Source organism: Odocoileus virginianus, chromosome 10, assembly GCF_023699985.2.
Source record: "Odocoileus virginianus isolate 20LAN1187 ecotype Illinois chromosome 10, Ovbor_1.2, whole genome shotgun sequence".
NCBI lineage: Eukaryota > Metazoa > Chordata > Mammalia > Artiodactyla > Cervidae > Odocoileus > Odocoileus virginianus.
The window spans coordinates 1,907,365-1,917,183 of record NC_069683.1 but is presented as its reverse complement, the minus strand read 5'-3'; the positions used below and the strand labels follow the sequence as shown (position 1 = coordinate 1,917,183).

The following is a 9,819-nucleotide window of genomic DNA, read 5'->3' as shown; positions in this document are numbered from 1 at the left end:
GTGCAGTTTATTACACCGGTGGGCCCAAGGCAGAGTCTCCTCTTAGCCAAGGACCCTGACCAGCATTTGTGAAAATCTTTTATACCCCATGTGTACGTGTCCAAACCCACCACCCCAAATTCCTTGAGACTTACATAAACAAAGGAAGGGTAAATACAACTACAATAACCCCATCATTCACATGTTATGTGTTCAAACAGTTAATAATCAATAAGCCCGTGGTCACATTCCAGCCAGTTAATAATCGATAAGCCTGTGATTACATCCCTATAGATACAGAAAAATTTTATGACCTGTCCAGGGGCAGGGGTGATTAGGATATATTTCCTCTTAGGCGATGAGTAACCTGGATGTGATCTTCAAGATTCCCCTGCCCAGAGGGGGTCTTATCCTTCCATTGTCGTTCCCACAGGCGCTAAGCACAGAGTTCAGAGTCCACTGGAGAGGTGGCCGAGCACGGCCAGCACGGACAGGCCTAAGACGGAGTCCAGGCCCTGTGAATTCCTTCTTCAATTGTGCTTTATATTAGGATATAGAATGTATGTTATGCTTATTACAGACAGGTATTTTTATATGGACATTATGTAGCATTTCAGTTAGATGTATAATCAGTATGTATGAAGTAATTTTCCAAATTAACTGTGTAAACTTTTATATAATCTTATTAGTGCATTTTTATGATTTACCAAATAGAATTCATCTGGTGCTTACTTGCCATTGTACAAGGCATCACTTCTGAATAAAATGTGTTGAGATGATTTGAGATTGCCCAGTTGACGAGATGTCTAGGAAACCATTGTGCCAAAAGTGGGGCATGAAAGCACTAATAACGCAAATTAAAACATTTCCCCAAAGCAAAAAATAAGTTGTAACTCTAAAAATGCTCTAGAAGGTTACTAAGGGGAATAAGTTATAATGTAATAATCAATGGTTCAAAGATTTAACATATAGTACAAAAGGACACAAACAGTTTATTTGTACATTTGATAATTGTTTATTAAGAGTCTACTATGAGGGGCTTCCCTGGTGCCTCAGTGGTAAAGAGTCCACCACTAATGCAGAAGACATGGGTTTGATCCCTGGTCTGGGAAGATCCCACATGCCATGGAATAGCTAAGCCGCAAGAGCTGAGCCTGCAGTCTAGAGCCTGTGCTCCACAACAAGAGAAGCTACCGCAATGAGATACCCACGCACCACAGCCAGGAAGCAGCCTCCACTTGCCACAACTAGAGAAGAGCCTGCTAGAGAAAAGCAGCAATGAAGACCCAGCACAGTCAATATATATATATATATATATATATATATATATATATATATATATACATATAAAATTATTTTAAAAAAAGAATCTACTATGAAATACAATCCATGATCTACTATGAAACATGTACTGAGAATCATGTAATGAGAAAATCAGGTAAAGTCACTCTTCTTTTGGAGCTTACATTCTAGTTAGATGTGTGCCAAGTTGCTTCAGTCGGGTCCAGCTCTTTGCGACCCTATAGACTGCAGCCCACTCGGCGCCTCTGTCCATGGCATTCTCCAGGCAAGAATACTGGAGTGGGTGCCATGCCCTTCTCCAGGGGATCTTCCTGACCCAGGTTTAGGAGAAATATTTAACAAGCCAGTGGGCAAATAAATATTGGCAAATGAGTAGTGATAAGAACTCTAAAAGATAATACAGGATGAGGAGTATGTGTATGTGGGGAGGAGAGAGTGACTGCTTTTAAAGATGATCAGGGAAGCTCTCCATGTTAGGATAACACTTAAAGACACCCTGAGTGAAGTAAGCAGAGATTCCATTCAGAAGGAACCTCAAGTTCAAAAGCAATGAAACAGAAGCATGTGCAGACTTGTCAGGAAACAGCAAGAGGATTACAGAATGAATGGAGTGAGGAAGCAGACACTGGGAGTGACAAGAGATGACCTAATTCAGCCAAAGTATGAACATTGACCATTTCACAGCGTGCGTAGGCAGAAGAACGTGCTGACTGGGCTTCGCTGGTGGCTCCGTGGTAAAGAATCCACCTGCCAATGCAGGAGACACCTGTTTGATCCCTGGGCTGGGAAGATCCCCTGGACAGGGAAGTGACAACCCACTCCAGTATTCTTGCCTGGGAAATCCCATGGACAGAGGAACCTAGTAGGCTGCCTGGCATGCTACGGTCCATGGGGTCGCATAGAGTCAGACACATCTGTGCTACTGAACAGCAACTCTCAGGGCATTTTTAAACATTGTGAAAATTTGTGGTCATCTGCGACGAACTGAACACGCTTTTATTTTCCTCTGTTTTACTTCTAGTGTTTTCATCCTTTCATAAAACCAAATGTTTGGCTTTTCATTCTTCAGAATGACTCAGTCAAGACAGAAATATAACTCCATTTAAATGTGATATTCATGTGTCTTTCAATAATGTGTGCCAGTAAGGCACATACTTTCATTTACAGTTACAAAATATTTCTCTAATTAAGACACTTAGAAGAGATATTCAGCTAAATAAATAAATTAAACATAAGTTTACATTCTAGTACCCAAAAGTCATCTTAAGTTATTTTATTAAAAACTACCTACACTTTATCACTGATATTTACACCAATGTCACATGTATGTGACCACATGCCTCATGCCCACATAGACCACATGTATGTGTTTCTGATCATAGCCTTGCTTGTCTCACTGATTTACATGTACGTTTGCACTGGCATGTGGTACAGAAAAACCCTGTGTAGCAAGTGAATGAATCAAACCCATGAGTAAGGTTTCTGAGAGGCAAGACCCAAAACATTGTAGTCTTTCCCTGAGCCACACTATTTCAGGTAGCACATTTCCAGACATATTTTATTATCCCTAAACAACATATTTTTGAAGTGGTAAGGCTATAACTTTGGGTATTAAATGCATGGTGGGGCTAAAAAGAGAGAATAGAATAATCTGAGAAAAATGAAACTACATTATTTTTCATTATAAAACATTAAAATGCAAATCCAAAAGAGAATTTTGCCTTCCCCCAAACCTTCTTGAATACACTTTTCACCTCTTTGTTCCTCAGGCTGTAGACTATAGGGTTCAACATGGGGATGACCATAGCATAGAACACAGAGGCCACTTTGTCCGCGTCCATGGAGTGATTGGAACTGGGCTGTAAGTACATGAAGATGATTGTCCCACAGAAGATGGAGACTGCCGAGAGGTGACTAGCGCAGGTGGACAAAGCTTTTTGGTATCCCTTAGCCGAGTGCATCTTCAAGACAGTGATAAATATGAGAAGGTAGGAAATAAATATTACCAGAGAAGCAAAAAAGATATTAAAGCTTGAAATTAAAACGAGAACCATCTCTCTAACGTGTTTATCAGAGCAAGAGACAGCCATGACAGCTGGAATATCACAGAAAAAGTGACGGACCACATTGGACTTACACAGAGAAAGGCTGAACGTGCCCCTAACATGGATGGAGGCATTCACGAAACCACAGATGTAGGAGCCTATGGCCAGACGGGCACACACACTTGTCTTCATGGTGATGGTGTAATGTAGGGGTTCACACACCGCTGCATGGCGATCATAGGCCATTGAAGCTAAGAGGAAATTTTCCACACTGGCAAAGGCTGAGAAAAAGAATATCTGAGTAGCACAGGCATTGTATGAGATGACTTTGTCTCCTCTAAGAAACCCAGCCATCACTTTTGGTGTGACAGCTGAGGAGTAGCCAAAGTCCACCAAAGACAGATTAATGATGAAAAAGTACATTGGGGTGTGTAGACGGGAGTCCAGCAGGATCAGCGTGATCATCCCCAGGTTTCCAAAAACACTGATGAGATAAATGAGGGTGAACACGGTAAAGAGGGGAATCTGAAGTTCTGGAGTATTGGTTAGCCCCACCAGGATGAAGTCCATCACCTCTGTACTATTCTCCATGGAAATTTTCTAAATTCTCTATAGTAATGAGAAAGCAAGGAACATCTGGTAAACAGCAAAGCATTTGCACTGGAATTATAAAAACATCCTGTTATTTTATCATTTTATGATGGCAATAAATTATTCTTCACTATTCTCTGATCTAGAGCATAGGTTTGAAACAAAAAACCTAGCAAATATTTTATAGTTACATACTGATTTATCTTACAGCTACATACTTTATGTTTTGGGGCTTCAAAGTCACTGTAGATGGTAACTGCACCCATGAAATTAAAAGATACATGCTCCTTGGAAGAAAAGTTATGACCAACATAGATAGCATATTAAAAAGCAGAGACATTACTTGGCCAACAAAGGTTTGTTTAGTCAAAGCTATGGTTCCAGTAGTCAGGTATGGATATGACAGTTGGATTATAAAGAAAGCTGAGTACTGAAGAACTGATGCTTTTGAACCATGGTGTTGGAGAAGACTCTTGAGAGGCCCTTGGACAGCAAGGAGATCCAACAAGTCAATCCTAAAGGAAGTTGGTCCTGAATATTCATTGGAAGGACTGATGCTGAAGCTGAAACTCCAATCCTTTGGCCACCTGATGCGAAGAACCAACTCATTTGAAAAAACCCTTATGTTGGGCAAGATTGAAGGCAGGGGGAGAAGGGGATGACAGAGAATGAGATGGGTGGATGGCATCACCGACTCAATGGACATGAGTTTGAATAAGCTCCAGGAGTTGGTGATGGACAGGGAGGCCTGGGGTGCTGCAGTCCATGGGGTTGCAAAGAGTCGGACATGACTGAGCGACTGAACTGAACTGAACTGAACTGATTGTTATATACTGTTGAAGCTGCAAGATCCATACAGAGTACGTGCATTGCACAACTTCCCACTTGTGCAGATGAACAAACTAAGGTGCAGAAAGAGGTTATAATTTGTCTAAGATCACATATTTACCATAAACGCATCTCCCAAGTCTGATAACTTGGATCTGTTAACAGCTTACTGTTAACAGATACATAGTGCTAACATCTGTTAACAGTTACATAGGGCTCATTCTCAGTACACATTTACATTTAATATGTTGGGCTTCCCTAGTGCCTATATGGAAAAGAATGTGCTTATAATGCAGGAGATCTGGGTTCAACCCCGAGGTCAGGAAGATCCCCTGGAGATAGAAATGGCAACCTACTCCAGTATTCTTGCCTGAAGAATCCTGTGGACAGAGGAGCCTGGAGGGCTATAGTCCACGGGGTTGATGTTAAAAACTACTTGATCCTCTTAACAGTCATACAAAAGGTTAGGTGTTTTGTGGATCTTTACAAGTGACAGAGTGAAGCTTTGAATCAAGGGCAGAGCTTGGACTCTGGAAAAAGGTACATATATATTAAAAAAGCAGCCCCACCATTTACTATTCATCAAATAACTTCTTAGAGATTTTCTTTCTCTATATACAAAATGAAAAGTTTAATAGGACATCTAAAATTGGATTATTATAATAGCTAAATGAAAGAATACATTTTTTAAAAAGCACAAATGGGTGTTCAGCACAATCCCAGTGATATGTGTGTTCTCATTAAGATAAAGTGGCAGTCTCCATTTTGGTTTAGGAAATGTGGGTGGTGACAGGTAGGGTCTCAAGATGTGGATGAGGTTGACCAATTCTAATCTGACCTGTGAGATTCTAATTTGACCAATTAGAATCATACACTGAAAGCTATGAGTTTTGGCTTCACTGGTGGCTCAGATGGTAAAGAATTTGCCTGCAATGCAAGCAACCTGGGTTCGACCCCTGGGTTGGGAACATCCCCTGGAAAAGGGAATGGCTACCCACTCCAGTATTCTTGCCTGGAGAATCCCATAGACAGAGAAGCCTGGTAGGCTACAGTTAATGGGGTGGCAAAGAGTTGAGAACAACTGAAGTGACTTAGCACACCACAAAAATGATGGCTATTAAGTGTTTGTTGTTGCTAGTGGTAAAGAGTTCCCCTGCCAGTGTAGGAGACACAAGAGAATGGGTTCAATCCCTGGGTCGGGAAGATCCCCTGGAGAAGGGAATGGCAACCCACCCCAGTATTCCTGCCTGGGAAATCCCATGGACAGAAGTGCCTGTAGGGCTGCGTTCAATGGAGTCACCAAGAGTTGGACATGACTGAGCAACTGAGCGCACATATATTTTAATTAGAAAATGGAGAAGGAAGAAGAAATAATGAGCAATATGATAACCTGGGCACCATCAACATATCCAGCTAGATCACACAGGTAATTCAATTCTTTCTTCCCTAAGAGAGACATGAGAGCTCTAGATGCCCTCATGGGCAATATCCCCAAAGAGCTCCGAGTATCTGTAACTCCTTCCTGATTCCCATGAGCTAGCCTCTGAAATCCCAGTATGACTCAGTATGACGTCACTTTAGCTGAGATCCCTTGGCTGTCATCTATCCCTCTGATTGTTAGTAGCTGTGAACATATGCAGGCATTTTCCCTGTGAAGCCCCAACCTGAGGATGTGCTGTGATGCTGTGGTCATGGCCAGAGAAAACATCCCGGTTGCTCTGCGTCAACCTAGAGGGGTTGACAACCCTAGAGGGCTGGGAGGCGGGAGGCGGGAGGTTTGAGAGGGAGGGGACGTAGGTATGCCTGTGGCTGGTTCATGCTGATGTACAGCAGAAATGAACACAACATTGGAAAGCGTTTATCCTCCAATTAAAGAAATAATAATTTTTAAAAAATAATCAATATATTGATTGACTTTAAAATGATAACACTTCAGCAAGGCATCTTATAGTGCTTCCTTCATTTGCTAATCATAGGCCCAATTCTGTGAAATATATGGAAGAGGTAATTTTATTATTTCTTTTTCAAATAAGCAGAAGACAAGTGACTACCAAGAGCAAATTAAGAATTAATGAAGTATCCAGGACTTTCTCCCAGGTTTGTAACTCTATGTTGGGTTCTTTCTTCCATCTTTACTTGTCATAGAGGTCTTAGAATCTTTGGACCAGTGCCTGACAGAGAACATCCATCTCTATCCATATACCTGCATTATTCCACGGTTAAAGACTGATTCTAGACTCACTATTTGGGACTCACTGTCTTTTCCAGCAGTAAGGTAAAACTTTATGTTTCATATAAATTTTTAGTGAGAAGTGTAATTCACATGAAAATCTGTGGGGCAACTTTAGCTACTATGACTTATTTGAGCACAGAAATAGATATTTTGACAATTTTCTTCCCTGAAACAGTAAGTTGATACTGGAGTTTAAATATCAAAACTTCTATCAATAGGAAATTTAGCAACACATGGAATATCATCATACTGCCTTCCTAAAAAAAATTAGCAAAAAGACCATAAGTGATGCTGTAAGTCTTACTTCATTTTATTTACTATTTCTTGTCCTTTTATTGGAAGCTAAAAAGAAACTTAAAATAAAAAACATTAAAACACCAGAACAGAGTGAAATAATTCTTCTTTCAACCACGGAAGTGTTATAATTGAATTAGCAAGATCAATATTCCATTGTAATCTTTCCCCAATAACCTCACCTTCATCGTTATTACTAGCACATTTATAAAGGTCAATAGAGAGGGGGCTAAAAAATAAGGGTTTTGATTTGATCACAGCTGAGCTTGAATTTGCAGGCTTTAATTTTCCTCATACTGACTATGTAATTGTAGAGCTTCATGTAATTCTCAAACCCTCAGTCCCCTTAATGCTAAAATGGGAATAATGACACCTACCTTACAACATGACTGAGGATTAAAGGAAAACAGATACGTATTTGTATATATACTTATAAACACGTGAATAAATTAGTTAAATATATATCTGACAATTAGAAGTACAACGGTAGAGAAGAGTAATAGATGGCCTGCTAGAGGAGTAAATTCAAGTAAGAGATATTTAAGGCACTCTTCCTACACAAGAACATATTCATATAAAAATTTCAAACATGGGGCTCACCATCAAACCAGACCTGTAGGCAGGCTGAAGACTGCCAACGAACTAGGAACTTTTCATCCCTTGACCTCTGTGGTTCAACTATGAGAAGACAGTAATAAGAGAAAGGATGAGTTTCTAAGAAGAGGCTCTGGGAATTCCCTGGCAGTCCAGTGGTTAGGTCTCTAGGCTGTCACTGCCGAGGGCCTGGGCTAATCCGTGGCTGGAGAACTAAGATCCCAGAAGCCACATGGGCTGGCCAAAATAAAAATAAAAAAGAGACCCTTTCAACCCAAGCCACAACGTGGACTTTAAAGGAGGAACCTGAGGAAGAGAATCACTCGCAGGGAATGACCGGAAGAGCCACTCCGCACAGCGAGGGGACAGCCTGGGAGAGCCTGGAGGCCGCAGGAACAGTCAGCGGCCGAAGGAGAGGGAGGCCACAGGACCTCAGAGCTCACCCACGCTCGGGCCTTGCACTTCACTACCCCCGTTCCTCAGACAATCGTGGGGGTGATCAGTTCACCATAATACTGATCTGATCAGACTGCACTCAACACCCAGCATTTAATATGCTTTATCTCCTTTAATTCTCATAATAATACCTTGTTAAGTCTCATTAAGCAGGAACTTCCCCGGTGGCTCATCTGGTAAAGAGTCCGCTTGCAGCGCAGGAGACCTGGTTTTGATCCCTAATTTGGGAAGCCCTCCTGGAGAAGGGGACGGCCACCGACCCCAGTATTCTGCCTGGAGAATCCCATGGATAAAGGAGCCTGGGAGGCTACAGTCCGTGGGTTGCAAAGAGTCGGATGACTGAGCGACTAACTAACTTTTTTAGTCTCATGGCTGTTTTCACTTTGTAAATGAAAAGATGGGTTCAGAGGAGTTAGGTCAGGCTCAGTGATTCCCAGGTAGCGGACGGCAGGCTGTGTGCGCCGCATCTCCGAGCCCAGGCTTCTTGCTGGACGCTGCGCCCGCCTGGCTGAATTGTCTCTGCGGGTTGTATAGCCCCTCCCGCCCCAGTTATCCCACCACGTGGGCTTGTGTCTCTCCGTTACTTCACTGTAAAACTCCAAAGGCTGGGTTAGAACACGGGAGACATAGAGTAATTGTAAACTGAATTAAGTTCAACTTGATTTTAAACTCAGTTAAGACAGTGGACTTACACTGAGTGTAATCACTTACAGCGGGATCACTCTGAAAGTGAAAGTCGCTCGGTGGTGTCCTACTCTCTGCGGCCCCATGCACTGTAGCCCGCCAGGCTCCTCTGTCCATGGGGTTCTCCAGGCAAGAACACTGGAGCGGGTAGTCATTCTCTTCTCCAGGGCATCTTCCCCACCAGGGTATCAAGCCCACATCTCCTACATTGCAGGCAGACTCCTTATCGTTTGAGCCACGCCCGAAGCTGGGTACAAACATTGTTCTGGCAGTCACAATTTTATAAACTTAAATACAATACTCAGCCTTTGTGCTTCCTGAGTTAAATGAGGATAACAATCAATCTCGCGGGGTTGTTGAGAGAAATAAAAGGAAATACGTGTCACGTGTCCAGAGCAGTTCGGGGCACTTGAGCAATTTAGACCTAAGTGTTTACTAGGCTGAGAAAAACTGAATTAACAGATATATTTATTCAAGACAATTTGTCTTAGTCAGGGCACAATATTTTCTACATTTCAGTTCACAAACTTATAAAATTTAAAAGTTGGAAAATGATTCATGAAGATCCCTCAGCTTCAACAGTGTAAAACTCTACAGATACTTTGCGCCTTAAATTTTATTTAGTCTGTACTTCAGATGTGGAGAATCTTGAAGTTCAAATTATTCCTTAATGAAATATTTGTAAATGTGTATATATACACATATGCACCCACAATACTGAATTAATTTCACTTTCAATCTCCCATTTGTTTATCACTGTCTTCCCTTCTTTTTCATTGACATAAGACCTCCTGTGATTCCAAAACTGCATCC

At 41.7% G+C, this 9,819-nt stretch overlaps 1 protein-coding gene across 1 annotated transcript; it reads right to left on the bottom strand.

The window, feature by feature from the left end:
- Nucleotides 1-2,972: 2,972 nt before the first annotated feature.
- LOC110137916 (olfactory receptor 5B2-like) lies at nucleotides 2,973-3,917 on the bottom strand. The gene has a single exon (XM_020894613.2). The coding sequence runs from the start codon at nucleotides 3,915-3,917 to the stop codon at nucleotides 2,973-2,975; it is 945 nt and encodes a 314-aa protein (XP_020750272.2).
- Between the last annotated feature and the right edge of the window lie 5,902 nt (nucleotides 3,918-9,819).